General features: G+C 41.1%; 1 protein-coding gene across 1 annotated transcript; it reads right to left on the reverse strand.

The window, feature by feature from the left end:
- Positions 1-142: 142 nt before the first annotated feature.
- pgap1 (post-GPI attachment to proteins inositol deacylase 1) lies at positions 143-19,477 on the reverse strand. The gene is made up of 26 exons (XM_051404027.1): positions 19,178-19,477; positions 16,953-17,106; positions 14,850-15,025; positions 13,718-13,889; positions 12,776-12,936; positions 12,428-12,480; positions 12,270-12,336; positions 11,977-12,082; positions 11,692-11,750; positions 11,475-11,558; positions 11,179-11,228; positions 11,035-11,086; positions 10,876-10,953; positions 10,117-10,192; positions 9,969-10,042; positions 9,831-9,882; positions 9,685-9,751; positions 9,486-9,591; positions 9,300-9,338; positions 8,900-9,084; positions 8,548-8,778; positions 8,272-8,407; positions 8,062-8,112; positions 7,717-7,928; positions 7,373-7,477; positions 143-7,258 (listed from the first exon to the last, which is right to left on the reverse strand). Exons 1-26 carry the CDS (start codon positions 19,307-19,309, stop codon positions 7,120-7,122), a joined length of 2,817 nt encoding a protein of 938 aa, XP_051259987.1. The 5' UTR covers positions 19,310-19,477; the 3' UTR covers positions 143-7,119.
- Between the last annotated feature and the right edge of the window lie 278 nt (positions 19,478-19,755).

The following is a 19,755-nucleotide window of genomic DNA, read 5'->3' on the forward strand; positions in this document are numbered from 1 at the left end:
TCATGACCAACCTTTGACCTGAGCAAAGGTCTAATGAGCCAGAATAAGTAAAAACATCTGTGTGGGGGCCCCGCCTTCAAAACATGAATTTCACACTCACAACATGTCAATAATAACAATAATAAAACAACAACAACCACGGTTATTTTTCTTGGTTTTATTGCAACAACAATGGTGCCAAAAATTGCACATTTTGCCCATTTACAATGACATCAGATAAAAATGTGAGAAATATAAAAACATCAAAGCAATCCATTTTGACACAATAACACTTAAACCTGAGGAGAAAATACTCATCCACACTAGAGCCTCACCAGAAAATATAAATAAAAAGGAAAGTATGCCTCAGACAAGGTATTATTTTCTTCCTTTCTTTCCGGTACAGTATCTTAGCAAAGGTCAGAGGACTAACTAGTTCTGCACAACAAGGACCAGCTAGCAGGAGGTTACAGGTTTTAAAGTCACTCTAGGCAGAAGCAGAATAAAAGAAACTGATAAAAAGGTTACCAGACTTTAAAGCACTTATAGACAGTTTTAACATTTAATGAGTTTTACTTCCATATTGCCAGATACACACTGGAAAAAGATCATTCTTTATTAACCTTTTTCATTATTTGGGAAGGAAATGAAAACAAATGTGAGACATTAGTGACGCTCAGGTTGTGATAACGATGAACAACAGCTTCAGTACTGAATTTTATAGTTTCATAGAGGTTTAAGTCGGTTGTCATAATGAGTCATTTCTGCGAAGGATGTGTCAAACTGTGGTATTGTACTACAATTTACCTCAATGCAAGAAACATCTAACCTGGAACAAACTTCCTAAATAAGGAGCAGAAGCTCATCACGCTGCACAAAACATTGCAACTGTGATTTGGTTTGACTGAATTCTTTTTCAGTAGGTTGAACTAAGAGCCCGTTCTTTGTTTTCACGGCTGCTGAAGGTTTCTGGCAGCTGCACAGTGTTCGCCACGTTTGCAGTGATCAATCGGAGCGAGTGGAGTGGACGACTGAGTTTTCTTAGTGTGCTTTGATTTGATTGTTACACAGATCGGCACACAAGATAAGTAAGCTGATAAAATAAATCTCTTTGTGATGAATTGTGGGTTTATTTATTGGTAGCAGTGGTGTAGTGCAGGGCGTACGCAGGTATACCCGCTTCTAAATCCCCTCTGATGCATTCAGCAGTGTGTTGAATGTTTGATGGTGGAGACAGTTTGATTTACATGAGTGGATATAGTAAGGAAAAATAAATACTTGACTCAAAATGCAGAATTGTTGAATAGCTGTCTCACCCTGTAGTCTGTGGGCCAGTACTTATTGCAAAATCTGCACCTATTCTGTGGCTAATGTTAATTTCATAGTGATCATTTCTCCCTGAAGTCAAGCAGCAGAAGTTAACTGATAATGTGCAAACACTACTGGGCCATTTCAGGGTGAGCTAAACATGCAAGAGTAGTGTTATTTATCAGTGGCTTATAACTCACTGTGTTTATCCTTCCTAAAAAACATCTGGGGGCATAAATAAAGAGCCACCACTACACCGACCGCTGACTGGTTGGATGTTTCTGTGTGTTTTTGTGTGAGTGAATGTCCATTTTACTGACATGATGATTGAATAACAAGATCCCAGCTCTGAGGTATCAGCGACTGTAAGAGAATCCCCTCGATGACATTCAGGATGCTGCAAAGCTGTCACTTAACACTTCACTGTCCAAGTCGGGTTCGACACAAAGCGAAGCCGCCGCGGCAGACCGATCACAGATAGTCTAAAACCTTTTGCTTCTGAAATTGTAGGGTGCTGAAATATATCACTTAGCTGTCAGTTTAAGTAGACTGAAATTAGATTCAGTGGCCGCTCTTCTTAATAACGGTGCTATTCAGTTACGAGTTAGTCGATTTCCTCACATTATTCACCTTTGTTCAACTAAATCTTTTCACACATTTTAATATAGAGAGTGTTAAAGTGGAGGAATATTCACTTGTAAAGCTCCTATGTGGCCAAATATAAGATAAATGAATACTGTAGATGATAGATGGAGACATTTTTCACCGCTGCACCACAAGAGAGCAACAGGACCACAGTCTGTTTCACCGGTTTTTAAAATGGCAGTATTTAAGATGCACAATGGGAGTTATTCAATTCTAGACAAAACACACAAAACATCATATGAAACCTCATTTTAAATGGTCCAAAACATCATTTCAACCCCCACTAAAGTGTGGATTTCCCAGTTTGGAAAGAAAACCCTCACGTGTTAATCTGGAACTACGACATAATCACAGTGAACACCGATATAAATCACATTTATATTTATAGAAAAACTTCTCACCTCCTCCTAATGTGTTCCACAAAGAAGTGTATGCCACCAATTCACGACGAGGCAGACGACGTGCATCTCAAAGCGCTAAAAACGGCACCAGACAGACAAGTGCACGGAAAAGCTGATCACTTACACCACCACTGACTGTATAAAGTCAAACACACAGAGACATTCAGTGCAGGTACATTCACATTGGGAACAACAGCGGCGTCTTCGTCGAGTATGTCGGCGTATGATTGTATGCTTGCTTTGGAGGGGCGAGAGTGATTGGTCCCTAATGATCTTTAGTTTCTAGTTATTATAAAGTCACTCGAATCTAAAGTCAAACTACCGTGTTGAAGGAATATTTTAGTGAGTAAACGCAGTCACACGGAACCAGTGACGTACACTTACATTCACTGTAGGCCTTTTGTCAAGACACTGCTGCTGAGGACTGAATGGTTTTAAACTGCTAGGAAACAGATGAACTGCTCAGAAAGGCACAGCAGCTGCTTTCACTGACATGAGGGGGTGTGAGCAACAGCAGGAGGACGGAAGATAAAGCATCAAGACACAATTTTAAAACACACACAAAAACAGCTTAAAGAAAAAGTCATTGGCAACAAAAACTGAAGTCAAAAAGTAACAAAATGTTAGGCCCACATGGCGTAACAACACCGCACGCTCAAACACCGCACGCTCAAACACACCACCACACAGCAAACGGTTTCCATCACAACAATCATAATGACCATCTGGTTCCTTCCATTTACATCTAAAACCTTCATCATATCAAATATTACATCCTCTTCTTATAACATATGTCATTAAAAGGATAAAGTCTGTACATGTTCTATATTTCTCTTTCTGTCAACAGACCAAAAACAAGTATAGTGTGTGTGTGTGTGTGTGTGTGTGTGTGTGTGTGTGTGTGTGTGTGTGTGTGTGTGTGTGTGTGTGTGTGTGTGTCATTTCTATCAAACTTTTCTAATAAAGTACTTCAAACTGTTGATAGGTTGATGGAAACACGCCCATCGGTGTGCAGAAACTACTAAAAACACATCAATGAGACACACTGTTGCTACTCTAAATACTCACTAGAGCACCAAAATGTGTATTAATCCACATGAAATTAGTCCCCAGCTAAAGCTCTATTTCTTCCTGTTTGAGTTACATTTGTTAAAAAACTCCAGCTTCCAGCTGTTTAAGGAAATTACTGGACCAAATATTTGCGAGCAGTTTCTAAAGATGTACATCTTCAGCAGGAACTAATGTGTCCGAGTGCCACCGGCGGGGTCGGGAAGTCAGAAAGTAGCGAGACGAAATAACACATTGTTGGCTTTCGTTGACAGTAAGAAAAACACAGAACTCCAGCTTGGTCTCTTAAATTGCTCCTAAAAAAGGTTAAAAACTGGAACCACAAGAGATCCAAGTGTTCTTTCATATTAAGAGAAAAAAAACATTCAAATGGTCACAAGAGTTTTAGTTTGTAAAAGGACGTAAAAAAAAGCATTTAAAATCAAAACAAAACAAAGTAAGACAAAAAGGTGGTGGGCTCCTTTCCCCTGTACATCTGCCGCTAGGGTAACTAACTGTGCTCTAACAAACAGAAAGCATTAAATACAAGATGATTCTCTTGTTAACTCGATACTGCAGCAGCACAAAGAAAGTTACAATATAGGGATTATACGTTTCCTGCTAAGAGCTTGAAGTTGTTGTTTGAATGTCCAATCATACTGTATGCATCAGCTGCACAGACGTCCCATAATCCTCCACTGAACACAAATGCGTGGCTTAGAAGAAGTAAATAATTTGCTTTTTAATAAACTTTGATAGCCCGAAGCTTCACCAAGAACGTTTTGATACAACTTCTGAATCCAAATACCAGCGACCACAAGTGATTTTAGTCCTCATGAACCTACGAGACTGGCTTCGTCTGTAGCTTTAGCTTCTGACTGTCTCCATAACATAAAAAAAATAAATGAATATTTATGATTTGTCCAATCCCCAGGTGCTAATTTGCCTGTTTAGCATATTTATCTCACAACCACCTCATTAACTTTTGGTGTAATCGTATTTAACCAGTCAACATGCGTGCGTTGCTGCCAATCTGGCACATTAAGACAGACTGGAGAGGGATTTTGACAACGAGGTTAGTGGATCAAACACTACGGCGGTGCCAGTGATGTACTCGCCTCACTTTCAACTTTTTTTTATGTGCCATTGATTTAAAACACTGATTCACAGTGGAGGTCATTCAGATTTTATCATACTGATCAACAGAAAAAACCCTGATCACGTTAATGTAAAAACAAATCCAACTTTTTGATTTGATTTGATTTTGACTTGATGGGAGGTCAGGCAAATATTAAGTTTTATATTTAGAATTAATTATAGATATTTGTTTTTACTTTGATATAAAATTGTCTTTTTCTGTTAATCAGCTTAATGACATCCACTGTAACTCAGTGCTGTACACAATAAAACAACAAAGTCAAAGGTAAATGTACATGTAATGTACGCATGTATGCTCATGATGCTGGAATAATAGACACCGTAAGGCCTATAAATAATAATAAATCAAAAGATCTTCCAACCATCAAACCTGAACACTGCAAACAGCTAACAGACCCTTTAAGTCACGAAGCAGCATAAAGAAAAACCTCCCTGACAGAAGACTGACAGAGTCTCTGAAGCTTAATTAAACTCTCACACCTCCAGACTCCAGAGTGTCTGTGAGGACACACCAAATCAGAAAGATAATTAGATTAGAGGCAGAAAGCTGCAGCTGATGCCCGCTGCATGTTGGTGTGTGAAAGGTCACTACTTTTTCCTGGCTGTTGACTGAATGAGCAGTGGCTTAAAATGTTTCCGTGAGCTCGGCCCTCTTCAGAAGCTGCTCATTTTTTATTTGGCAAGTCAACAGCTGGCGGGGAAAATCACAGATTTACAGGAGTGCTGCTGATGCTGGGAGGGTTTGATCAGATCATAAGGACCCTCTTACAGCGCTGCTTTTTTAAAATGTGGCTGCTGAACCGTCGCCACACAGCTAGAGCACCACAGGGGACAGTTCGCTGTGCTCGCATGGTAAGTTCAGCATAATGTGCATTTCAACAGCATTAAATCCATCAGTAATAATAAGGGCTTCAATTAATAATTATTCACATCATCAGTTAATCTGCTGATTATTTTCACCATCAATCTATAAATCCTTTAGTTTACAAAATGTAAAAACATTGTGAAAAATGTTCGGATTAGGATCAAAATTTCCCAAAGTGAGGTATTAAAATTTCTTCTTTTGCCAAACAAACAGTCCAAAACACCAACTTTTCAGTCAAAAATGACGATTAATCGATTATCAAAACAGTTGGCAATTAGTTTTCTTTCGATAAAATAATCCATGAATTGACTAAACGTTCCAGATATACTGCTAAGTTTAAATCAGAAATACAGTTTTAATTCTCTAATAAATTTGCTTCTACTTTGCAGAAGTTAAGCTTCAGACAGTGAAACTAAACACTTCCTGCACTGGTATTTCACATTAATAGCTTTCTAGAAAAAAAGGACACACTGGGAAGGCTTTTAATGTGAAACATCTGTGCAGGAAGCTTTGAGTTTCTCCGACAGTAGTTTCACACAGAACAACAAAGAAGGAAAACTGATGAGTGTGAAAAGTATTTATGTTAAAAAGAGAAAGTCGTGTAATCGTACTGATGGAACAGGGCTGTGAAAATGCACATCATCCTGAATTTATGGTGAGAAAAGGTAAACACGGAGCGCTAACTTGGACTAGTTTCGATGAGTTTAAGTGGAGACACAAGGCTTTTACACAAGTACCATTCTGAAATTGCTTGTTGCTTTTCTCTTCGAGTTCTTGGCTCATTTAATTCAAGTAGGAAATTATTTAAAAACTTTCACTTCTGGCCACTCGACTATTAGGCGCTTATTGTGGGTAAGCCCCCGGCCTGCTGCTCATTTAACAGTCACTTTTGCCAAAGTGGGTGAATGCAAGAGTGTTTGTCACACGGCTGACGCAGGAAAGAAGACTAAACAAGACACAGATTTACCCCAACATGAACACTGCTCGCAACCTGGCCACACCTGTAAAACTGTTTGGCTACATCACTGTATGTTAAAGAACATGGATCACATCATAATCTTCTTCTTCTGAATAATGCGAGACAGGTTAGAACCGGTTCTGTATCAAAAAAAAGTGAGGAAGTAACCATGATTACTTTGTGTTTTTCTTGTGGAATGAATGTATGAAGCTGCCACTGGTTTTGTGGCTGACAGTTAACAGGTAAAAGACAACACACAGTAGTATAAGTCATCGCTAAGCAGTAGGCAGTGTAGGAGTTTACAGCGTAGTGACCACAGTGAACAATGCCACTGTCGACACTAGAAACAACAACATAAAATAACACATTTTAACAGTAACACCCTGTTGTGAATCTCTAGTATCAGTAGCTTCACTGGTTGTGGAGTTCTTGCTCCTTGAAGGCAGAGCTATAGATATACAGAGTAAGGCAAACTTGGTTTCGGGGGTCAATCCTTCGGAGCCATATTCGCACCAAATGTTCCAAGGCCATTACATCCTCTCATTTTAAAGCATAGTGTAATTGCCGTGGAGCTTTTGGCGCCAACATTGAGCAGACAGTTCCCCAAGCTATGTATGTCTATGGCTCTGCTCCATGGCAGCTGGAGAGAGAAAGTCTTCCCGGGACCGATCGGTCTCGACCAGCTTCAGCGAGTAAAGCTGTAATTTAGAGAAAGGCTTGTTATGGTAGAGATGTGGGCTGAAACCAGACAGATACCGTCAGAGCAGACAACACGAGGCCAGGGGGATGAGTGCCGCCAACAGGAAGTAGGTGACTCTGTAGAGGTGGAGTGGAGAGAAGGTCACCATGGCGACGGCCAAGGGGAGCGGGAGGAAGGATGTCAGAGGCAGGAGTTTACTGAAAGAGATGAAGAAGAAGAAGAAGAAGAAGGTTGAAGCGGAGTTCGCCTCCACTGTGACAGGATAATTCATCTGGTGGAGAACGTGTGCGTTTGTGGCGACGTGCTCTTACCTGTTGCTGAGTTTTAAAGTGTTGCAGTTGATGAGCAGCATGTACACAATAATTACAGGCACAATGTGTGGCCAACAGGGGTCAGGATCCAACTGGGTGGAATACCTGCAGAGGATCACAACGTAGCTCAAACAAAGACATTTCCTGACGTTACCAAGTCATGCCGTCACTGCTTAATGAAGTAAAACAGTTGCCTTTCTGTTTTCACACATGTAACAATTAGCACTTTTCTTCACAGATACATGGCACTAATTAGCATTCTTAAATATGGGGAGCTAGTTAGAATACGTTCTAACAAACACAGCCATGCAGGGGCTTTGGTCTCACTCATTGTATTGCTGTACCTCAGGTTGCGGATCCAGTGGATGAGTGAGGGTGCGATGAGCATCACTGGTAGTGTGAAGAGCGCCGATAGGCAGAGGTGGAGCTGCAAGTCATCCCTCACCTCCTGCAGAGCACACTCAGACAGCAAGGGGGCGCCATTACATTCTTTAGACTTGGTGAAGGATTCGGGGTCAGCTGTGCCATTCTCAGCCTCTTTGTGCTTCCGGGGTGCCTGGAAAGATGATGGGAAACTTTAATTACTAGTAGAATTTCACAAGAATCTAATTGTAATACGGGAAAAGGTTCTGCATTCAACCACAATACCATCAAGCCAACCATCTGATGCTGGTGGCGAAAAATCTTACCAGATTCAACATGTGACTCAAAGATCTTTCTGTCATCTGTAGCCTCAGTACCTGAATATGAAATGGCAAAAAACAAACAAAAAACACAGACATGTGTAATGTAAGAGGATAAACAGATCAATATAGTATTTAACCTGGTTGAACTATTAATGCTACTCTGTAAAATGACTGGAAACAGCTTCATTTGTATTAACATGTCCCAGAACTCACTCTGTAAAGGTGGAGCAGGAAGGCGGTGAAGATTGACAGCGCCCCACAGGACGTCCCGCCCAGAACAGTCAGACACAGAATAATGAGGAGCTGCGTCCGCGGTCGCAGGGTGCCGCAGTCTCTAGAGACAGATGGTCTGCGTGCAAAACAGACAACAGTCAGAAAATGGTATTTAAATGAGGCTTACAGTTAAGTAATATTGAATGACTAATGTCTAAAGACCTTTCAGTCACAGTTTAAAATCACATACTCTGATGTTTAAATGTCCAGCCATACCTGTGTAGTGGAGCTAATATTAGCGAGACCAGCCGCATAATGAGACGGAGGAGTGTGCTGCCCCAGTATGCAACAGCTGCCCCGAAGATGTAAAACAGAGGGGACAGGAGGAGGGGCCATTCTTCAACTGGTGTCACGCCCTCACGAAATGTCGAATCAGGCATGGATGAGGGGAGGGCATCCATAAGGGGGAGGCGGAGAACGGACCAGACCTCTTGGAACGAGCTACAACTGACAGCAGGAAGGAAAAGGAGGATAAGTAAGAAAATAAATCATGTGGGTGGTCTGACTGTGAGATGTAATTAAAAGCTCTAAAAAGTCTAGTAAGTGGACCTTGAGTTCAGATGCCTACCTAAGCAAGATGTGCAGAACATAAACAGGAAGGTTGACTTTGTGAGGCTGCAGGCCTTTGCCCACCACCTGGCTCATGTCTGCAGCTCGCCCCGACTTCAGGATGGTGGACAGCTGCCCCCCACAGGCCAGGAGGAGGGTTACAGCTGTGTACACGGGAACCATGGGACCGCAGAACCTCAGTATCTGTCAGGTAAGAGAGAGCAGATCAGACCTGAGGGCTTTCTCCTGTTTGAGCCACTGCATACAATGCATGTATGAAGATATTCAGGACTGTTTTCATTCAAACAAAACAAATAGAAAAGAAAAAGGCATTTAATATTCTTAATATTTTTTCCTGATGTCACTACAAGCTTTTAAAAATGGATTTCGCCCAAAAACACAAGACAATAAAGTTGTACCTGTCCCAGCACCCTGGGTAATGAAGTCCTTACTGACACCTGAGGTAAAAATCAGAAGAAATCAGAACACATCATTTATTTCTTGACACATTTAACCTCCGTATTGATGATTAAAATGATGAATTAACATCAGGATGTACAGGAAGTCAAAGGCTCTAGTTCTTTCCAACAGAGGAGGAGTAGTACCTTATATTGGCAGTTGGGGGCAGTGTGGAGCTGAAGAAGGACACCTGAGGTGTTGTCTGGACGCCTTGTGTGGAGCATCCCTGAGATCTCAGTGACTGATGGCACACTGGCAGACACATGACACAAACAGTGAATATGACATGTAAATCTGACAGAAAAAGAAAGAAACAGCTCGGAGACAGACACTGACACAACTCACCTGGCTGTGGTTAAAGAGTCCTCTCGAAACCACGGCACATTTATTCTGTACACATTGGGAAGTCTATCTACAGACAGAAAATGATCATTACTACATTATTTAACCTAGGCACATGTGCTTGCCTGTGTATCACAAGACAAACTTACCTTTATGTACTTTACACTGGCTTGCAACATTAATTCTGAAAGCCTGATACACCTAAAGACACAGAGGTGTTAAAATTTTTAGTGACACAGCAGGAACAGAGAGTCTAACAAGCAACCTGATGAAGTAATAAAAGCTACCTGGTGAAAGTGCTGCAGCTTGATGGTGTGGAGAAGTCCAGAGGAGTTGACCGTAACATCGCTGACACTCAAACCTAGAAAACCAAAAGTTACTGAAAAGTCCTCCTCCAGGTTTTAGAGAATCAGCATTAACAGTAAAACAACTCACCTAAGGACAGGACATGCGGCACCGGGACAGACAGAGTCTGAGATTCTTGTCTCTGCCACTCACACTCCACTGTGAACTGTGGACCAGACAAACTTTATAATGTCATTTGTATAAATTAACATGAGTGATAATTCAAAGCAAGGGTAACCTTGTCGTTGCTGTTCTTTGTTGGGTTGTCTCAGGCTTTTATAATCTACAAGCAGCTCTTTTTAAAGAGTATCCTAAAGTGTATCCTAACTACTTTTCTTCTAGTTTAGTGGTTCTCCAACTCTCTCTGAAGCGGTGCAGCCGTTTAAGTTTCCTGTTTGATATGATTTTCTAAATATACATCCTTACCTGCAGGTAGCTGAATCAACTGATGTAACATTTGTTTCTTACAATAGAACATTTTAGACTTTATACATATAAATATTTTCCATATTCTTTTATTTTTAAGTTCTGTTTTGACTTAAAAAGGTGTTTAGGTTCTGCACACACAGGACGGCATTAAAATGTTCTCTGTACTCCTGACAGCAGATTAAGTCACTATAAACCTATATAAAGGCCAAGTCAGACACAATTGTTGGTCATACCGCCCAGCGCTCGACGTCCTTAGCTGTACTTTGCTAAAAAGAGACGCTAACACACTTAACTTTGATAGTGAAGTGAGATGGTAAATAGTAGACATTACCTGCATAACATCAGCATGCAAGTTAGTAGAGAGAGAGAGAGAGAGAGAGAGAGAGAGAGAGAGGTGGGTTGTCATTTTGTTTCAGGTACCTGTTTGCCGTTGAGGTTGGAGGCCGAAACAACCACATGAGTAACTGAAGACAAGTCACTGAGACTCAGAATCAGGACCTGAGGAGGAGAACAGACCGTTATAAGCAACCAGCAGCGGCTCAGACTGGACTGGACGGCCTCTCAGAAGAGGATAATTACCTTGTATGGTGGCAGAAGCTCAGTTCCCATGGAGAGATCCACTGCATGCACACTGGGAGGTTCAAAGAGCATGAATGAAGAGTAATAGAAAGACATAGAAGTTGGCAGGAGGTGGAGGTATAAGAGTTATAATCATATTCTTACCATGAAGAACCGTTCTTGTGCACGCAGCCGTACACCCAGCTAGTCATCTCCTGTTGAACAACAACAATAAATCTGAATTTTTTTCTGCTCTCTTTTGAACTAACAAGAGGACAGATTACTCGTGTTTTTGCTTTAATAAACTGGCAGCTTTTGCACGTAAATCTCAAAGACTGAGCTGCCATTTCATTCAAAGATGTGGGTGGTGATTCAGACGTCTGACCCCAGGCTAGTGAAACAGGTTGTATCTCAAATCCCCAACGGATGACAACATCAACAACACAGTGCTGGAAACTCACCAGGTTGTTGCTCCGGCAGTAGAAATGGCTGTAAGCTTTCCTGCGACTCGACAGGGCGAACTGGAAGTATTTGACCTGTCCTTCCTGTAGACAGAGAGCAACACTGAAGGCAACTGGAACATTGTCTGTATCAGGGCTTTGTTTTCTTAGATTATTGGTCAAATAACTAGTCTGGACATGAGTAGTTTGTTTATTATATTAGTACACAGTCTGGTACCTTTGGTGTGTTGTACACCAGACGCAGTGTGTTAACTTCACTCCATGCTTCAGGAAAATCTGGAAAACAAAAAGAAAAACAAGACACTGATTCAGTGATTCTTTATTAGTATCACTCAAGACTTAAATGAATAAAAATTCCAAAATAATATGAAGCAAGTGTAAACATATGGCTCAGTGACAGTCTAAATGTACATGGACAGGATGGTGCTCTAAAGAGAAGACTAATGAAGCCTATCTCCTCTGTTTATTCCAGCCTCTGCATGATAAAGTGTTTCTCTCCTACCTAAGATGGAGATGGAGGTGTCTTGAGTGTCTCCCAACATCCTGACAGGGTGTCTGATGAAGTGATGGTTTAGTACAGATATTTTCTTCTCTGGGTTGTCTGTGAACTAATAGGAACACACTGGTTAGCTTGGAAACAGGTGACACGTGCTTGCAATGAAAGCTTATCATTTCATGAACTAGTCCCACGAGTCTCTGGGGCGATAACATCTTTCTATGACATCATCCCGCCATATTTCTGCATGTTTCACAGAAAAGATTAATTCAAAAACAACTGTGGTTTGTTGTTCTGACCTGTCTGGTTTCAGGATTGATGAGGTCGAAGAATGCCCTCACAGTAGCCAGAACGAGCTCTTTGCACCTGGAACACAAACACTCGTTAATAATCTGCGTATATTTAAATACGGTTCTGAATAAATGCAGTTCAACAACGCATAAGGCCATGTTTTTACCAAACGATGGACAGATGGTCGGTGGACACCCATGTCCTGGGAACCGCAGTAGCCTTGACAAAAACAAGAAGACATTGAAACAAAAATGTAAAGAGCAGTGCAGCATCAAACACAATCTGCAGAACCCTTTAGCACCCAATACTTTAGGAACTTTTAGCACCATGAAGGCAAAATACACTCTATATAATACTATATTCTACCCCAGGAGCAGGATCTTTTATAGGAGGGCATTTTACAGCAGCAGGATGGAGGTTAAAAACGTTCCAGGGTTCCTGGAAAAGGTCCTGCCATGGAAGAGGGCTGGACTGGGTCAAGTGCCACTTAACCAGTTCATTAAATGATACTTACCACCAGTGACAACTTATTGGAGTCTCCTGGAGGACAAGGTAGGGACGTCAGGCCGGAGCGGACCTGGTAGTCACGGTAACCACCCCCGACAGACAGAACGGTGACATTCCTGAGCTTGTTCGCCTGGTTCACCCACTTCTGTCTCACTGCAGAGTAGAAATCTACATAGAGCAGGGGGTAAAGAGGTAAGAAGGTAAAAACCAATGCAAAGATTAACCGTTGATACTGTTACAGTTGTTATTGCTGCTGCTCTCTGTTTATGTCTCTTTCTCTAGAGCTGCTCCAGGTTTCTGCCTCTTAAAAAGGACTTTTTTTCTTTGCCACTGTCGCCAGGTGATTGCTCATGGTGGGAACTGTTGGGTCTCTGTAAATAATGTTGTAAGTATTATGGTTTAGGCCTGCTCCATGTAATAACTTCTGGAACCTTTAGTCCCAAGAACAACTTTACACGGAGCTAAAAGGTTCTTCAATTAGTCCAATGACCTATTGAAAAAGCTATTTACTCTTTCTTCCGTAACCCCATGATGATGCATGTAGGCTCAAAAAACAAAATGGTTTGCAGCATCAGAAATGCCCCACTCCTGTACCATCCCCCGAGGGACTTTTTAAAAAGGGGTAAAATAACGTTCTCTGGACTTTATTTAGACCCTGGTCCCGGAGGTGGAAGCTATACACAAACAAGTCACTGTGACGTTAGGAATAACACAGCCTGCATTTGAGTCTTGAGTTTAGGTTTCCTGAGGGGGGACTGTTTTTATTTATTTATTCTTTTATTTTTTAAAAATGGTATATAAAAACTTCAAATGCCTCTCTAGTTAAACATATTCAAATAGTCAGTATAATCAGCAGTTGCTGTGTTCGGTCTGAATGAAAGTGTGAATGTATCATAGAGAGAGAGAGAGAGAGAGAGAGAGAGAGAGAGAGAGAGAGAGTTCTCCTTACCCAGCAGGTATGGGTCCAGGGCCAGCACTGGGGCCAGGTGAGGGGAGGCCTGGGTGATGATGAGGCTGACCAGATTGGTGTTGAAGCGGGGCAAAGTGTACAACGCCCGGGCCACCACTCCTCCCATGGAGTGCCCAACGAGCACCACGCTCTGAGGGGGGGTCTTCAGGTGCTGGCAGACGGAGGAAAAGAGAAAACAGACTGAACTCACTCAGTGGCTACCAGAAAGGCCACAGGTAGGTGTAGGACATTAAACATATATTTCTAGAGTCTCCTATTTGTTCATTTTAACTTTAACTTAAAAAGGTCAGCTGTCATGATCTTCGAGGTCTGGATCAAATTACTTTGCAGGTTTCTGTGACTGATGTAGCTGCAGTGTGTGTAAACATTATTTGACCTCACTGGAGCTCTATTGGTTGTCTCATATTGCTTTAAAGCTTCACATCCAAGAGCTGGTTGCCAGACAACTTGTACTGCGGTCAGAAGCTGTTAAGTGGCATTCATCCTGACACCTATGTAGCTGTGTGTGCAATTGCAAATGTGTTTTTTTTTGCTTGGCTTTTGTTTTGATCTGTTTGTTTTTTGTCTATTTTGTCGTTTCCTCTCTCACCTTCCACCTTATCTTGCAATGCATGCATACACTTGTGTGCTCACTGCTTATTTTTTTATCATTAGTATAATGTTTCCTGTATTTTTATTAGTATTTGCAATGTTTTTGTGATTTTTTGGGGGGGGTCTTGTTGGGTAATGTCTTGTTCTTGTAATATTTTCTCATTTAACCTCTGTTCTGTGTCAATACACACTGCAATAAAATATAATAAAGCAAATGTTACGGGTTAAACCTATGTAATGTACTGGCAACCCCTGCAGGTCAACAGACACTTGAATATTTACTATTAACTGTGAATTTGAATTGCACTCCTTAATGCACGTAGGGAATTTTAGTTTATTCAACTTCTTTACTGCAGTGAGATGAACATGTCAGAGGGTTCAATTAAATGTGGAGGGTGATGAAATGTGCTTGATATGTATCCCCCCACCCCACCCACACTGAAATACGACTCCACGAGCAACATCCGTCATCTAGAGTAAGAAACGCTGTCTGACGAGTAGATGATATTTGAGGCCTGACCTTGTAGAGTCTCAGGATGGCCTTAATGCTCTCATGCAGGAAGTGAGTCTGCCTCAGCAAACTGCCGCCGTAGAGGGCCACAAGCTCCTCGTTGAAGTCCACGGTGAACACGTTGAAGTGGAGACCTCCCTCCATGTTTTCAGCCTTCCTCAAGGCCACGGAGCCCAGCGAGCGAGCTTCACGGCGAGCAGGAGAAATTAGATGGCGTCAGATTTTCATAGAAATCATACACATGTGCAGTCAGTGTTAGTGCTAAACTAATCACCACCATTATGCTCAGCTACTCTTCCAACTGACATGCTGCAATAATTATTTATTCACAGCTCTTTTGCAAATTATTTTAATATATTTTGAATTATTTATTTGCCGTCACGTCTCGAGCTCCTTCAGATCCTCAGGGCAGCTCTTCCTGACCTAAAAAGAAAACTCCTTTTACGGTTTAAAAGGGCTCATTAAATTTACATAGACTGTACCATTTTCCTGTATGGAAGAACCCTGAGGCACGCCCAGATCTTATTTAAACACCAGTACTTCCTAAAGCTGCTGCAACTTGTGAAGTTGGGAAGCTTATGAAACATCTTCTGTTGTTAAAAATACAGCAGTGTGAAGAGTCTAAATGTGGGACAAGAAATGTTAAGGAACCAGAGAAGATGGACCATCATCACAAACACCAGAGTGTAACTGCAGAATGTGTTTGTTTTCACATGAATAAAAGCGCGGGTGTTTTCCTCCTACACACAACTGATAGCAAGAACAGGCAGCCAGCGTGATCTCAGGAAGGATTTGTACCACTGAGAACATAACTGGGTTATTAGTTAGAGAAAGTATCAGGTCACTAAAAAGGTTCCTGGTTTCATTCCCCAAGACACAATCAATTCCAGCTCCAATAGAAGTATAAATTGAAGATAACAGACTAGTACATTCGTATATATTTTTATTATGGTCAACAAAACTCATGAAAAGACCAAAACCAACAACATGTCTTTTAATACATTCTGACTTTCCTTCCCTGGGACACTCCTGCCCCGAGTGCATATGTTCCTAATGAGGACATATATCTCCCACAGAAAATATCTCCCACAGAAATATAAAGTTTTATTTTTAAGAAAGGCTCAGTCATTTTTAGAAACAGCTGGTCACTGTAGTTTTTAGCAAACGTTACTTAAACAGGAGGATACGGCACACTTGTTGGGGACTATTTTCAGCAGTGGATTAACACAAATGTGGTGCTTTAGGGAGTATTTACAGCAGCAGCAGGATGTTGTATGGGACTGACTCAAAATAAACTACTCTGTGTGTGTGTGTGTGTGTGTGTGTGTGTGTGTGTGTGTGTGTGTGTGTGTGTGTGTGTGTGTGTGTGTGTGTTCATGGTAATGAAGGAACATCTTACCAAGTGCAACAGTGTGGCTCTAAGACAGATAGCGACAAGGAAAAACTTCCTTTCTGTCTCTTAAAAGGAACTTTCTTGCCAGGTGCTTGCTCATGGTGGGAGCTGTTCGGTCTCTATAAATAATCTTCTAAAGTACAGTCTAGGCCTGCTCTATATAAAAGGTTATGATTTGGTTATATATAGATTAAATATCTAAGAGGCATACACAGAAAACACTGTTGTTGGTTTTGGTCTTTTCATGAGATTTGTTGACAGTAGCAGTGTATAACACTGGGTGTATATATCCGTAAAATGATACAAGAACCCTATCACAACAAAAAAACAACCCAAAACAAAAGAGAAAATGTTGGATAACTGTTGCTAAATCCAGTTTTTAAACATTAATAACATTTCTAATGTTTACATGTGAATTCTATTTCTGCACCACATACAAAAAAAACCCTGAAACATATTCTGTCTTAAAACACTGAAAGCTTCGGTGCAAAATCTGTGAAGGACAATCCAGTCTGCTCACCGCTCAGGTAGAGACTAATCACCAAAAAGCATGAAGCCACGCTCATGTCCTTAAAACAACCTCAGCACATCCACTTATTGGGAGTAAAGGCACCTCCTCCTGCTTATGCATCTGAACGCAACTGTAGTCCAAAGCTTAAAACGCACAGCTTTCTCCCCCCCGTCGTTTATTAACCCTTCATTAAATGTCGTGCACCTACCTTGTTTGTAGCTGCCTGCATTTCCAGGCAGGAAGAGCACAGGGGCACCGGTTAGTTTGAGGGCTCGGGTCTCCTGGGCGTACAGACCCTCTCCGTAGAGGTAGAGCCCGTACGCTGGGTACAGTCTGGCCACACGGCGAGGCAGAGCCACGCGCTGTCAACACACAACGGCCGGTCACATTCGGGCTCAGGCAGTTCATTAACCTTTTGTCACACTTGTAAAACACACAACAGTCTCACTATAAAGTACTCTAAAAGCGACTACACACACAGACTGCAGACAACACCTCCATTATTCTACATATCTACAGGTCTGTAGCTGACACCTTCATGTAAACTGGTTAGATGGTAAATGGGTTGTTACCTGTAGGCGGTTAGTACAATCTGTGGCTGGGTAATATTGATTAGAAACGATCAGTCGAATGGGAGAAAATTAATCTGAAACAATCGATAAATCAAGCATATTGCCAAAACTTTGCTGTTTTCAGACTCTCCCTTTAAATGTGTGTTTTATCTGGTTATTCATTGTTGTAAATGAAATATTTTTATATTATTATTGTTATAGTTTATGAAGATATCAACTTGGGGTGGGTGAAACGGATATACTTTTAAACTGTTATCTGTTTTAACCCAAACGATCGATTGAGAGAGCACTGAAATTAGATTTATTTGCAGCCTTAATATTGATAAAATCCAATATAAGAGCAGAAAGTAACCAAAATAATTTCACATAATATTTATCACACTGATCTCTTTTTATAATTATATAAATATTTACTCTCTCATCTGCCTGCATTCATCACAAGCTCTGTAGCCCTGATACAAGAGACCACGTCCATTAACCACACAAACAAAGCAGAATAGATCTTGTTAGACGTATAGGACTCTTTCTTTATCTCCCCCCTCATAAAACATAACACAAAAAAGCTGTCTGCAATAAGCCCATACAGTGCACTGCCCCCAGCTGTGCTCCACTTCTGGACAGATGAACACATTATATTAGTGAGCATAAAGCAAGAGGAAGGGCGACCTACATTGCGAACTGTCTTCACCTGACTATTATAAATATCTGCACTTCGTTCTGTTCAATGTCTGTCTAATAAAATCTGTTTGAAGATTCAGCTTTTCAAGATCTTTTCTAATGTTTACACGTGAATTCAAGCTCCACATCCACAATAAAAGATTGGTAAGTAATGAGACGCTAAATGGTATCTGGTATAGTTGACCCTTAATGTATCTCCAGATGTTTGGCGGTTACACATGTACTGTACAAGTATATTATTATTGTTTTATAAGTGTACAGTAATATTGATTAGAAATAATAAGTCGATTGGAAGAAAATTAGGTCCTACATTGCTCACATTTTTAGCTTTATTGCCAAAGCAAACAAATACTAAGTTATAAAAGCAATAACAACAACAGAAAATCAAGAATTAGTTGGTGTTTTAATGTTTGTCCCTCAGGTGGCAGCATTATAATGTAAAGCAATTCTGTTTTTCACCTATTAGATATTTAAATTTGTCATTTTCTGACTGCGATTCTTATTCTTGGGCAGACCTTTGGGGAAGAATAATGCTCCAATTTCTGCATATTTACTGCATCTCTGTCTCACCTGCCCTCAGTAAAAGGAACATAAATAACGCTCCACATTTGGACTAAATATGGGCGATGGTAAAACTGGCATTGGCCATTTTCCAAAGAGATCCCTTGACCTCTGACCTCAAGATATCTGAATAAAAATGGGTTCTGTGGGTACCCACAAGTCTCCACCCTTTGCAACCTTCCCACCATCTAGTGTATCTTTATATCTCTGCACACTGGAGTCCATAAACAGTATTTAAACTGAACACATTGGGAATAAATGGAAAGCTGAGACACATACTTGCATGCCAACCCAGTTAAATAAATAAAATAAAAAAGAAAGTGTGGAAACGCCCCATGCTGATTTTCCAGCCTCTGTGCAACAAACAAAAGGCTGATCTGCTGATAATCTTTCTGAGAGGATTCAAGGATCAGCATCTGATTTACGGTTTTATAACCTGGCTAATTTGGGGGGCTAATCTAGGTAATCCTCAACCTATAGGGCACACCTCCAAAAGCCCCCAACCAGGTGAGTCTGACAACCACAGTACAGAGAGGAGGAACCTGACATTACCTGTCGGGTGGTGGACGTTAGCTCGCACATTTCTAGCTGCAAAAACACAACAATAATACCGGCTACTCACCCGATACTCCGGGTATTCAAACATATAGGTCATACTGCATCGGTTCTCCTCGAAGCCAGTCAGCAACTCTCGCAGGCCGACCGCCAGAAGCCCCAGAGCAAACCCGTAAAAGGCCACAGTGGCGAGTTTCATGGTTCGGTTCCGTGTCTTGGGTTTTTATTATTATTATTATTATTTTTTTAAAAGATATATTAGTAGTTTTTAATTTTCATTCTGTGTAACTCCTCGCCGTGGTGGTGTGCACAGGTTGTCATAACTCACCGGCGGCGGAACCTCTCACAACAGGAACCGCACACTGCCTACTATACAAACAGCGGGTGATTGACAGGTGCGTTCGGCCAATGGGAGAGGAGAGACTGTGAGAGCCGATGGACCAATAGGAGAGCAGGGACAGCCGATGACACAATCATATGTCAGGAGCTTCTTCTTGCTAAATTTCATTTTAATGTTTTATTATAATCAATTATTGTATGTAGTATTCTATAATTGTATTTTTTGCTTAACTACTCATCTTTGTCTTTATTTATATTTAAAAATGATTTTTTTGTGATTCTTATGCACCAAATGCAAATTCCTTG

This window comes from Dicentrarchus labrax, unplaced genomic scaffold (genome assembly GCF_905237075.1).
Source record: "Dicentrarchus labrax unplaced genomic scaffold, dlabrax2021, whole genome shotgun sequence".
Lineage (NCBI taxonomy): Eukaryota > Metazoa > Chordata > Actinopteri > Moronidae > Dicentrarchus > Dicentrarchus labrax.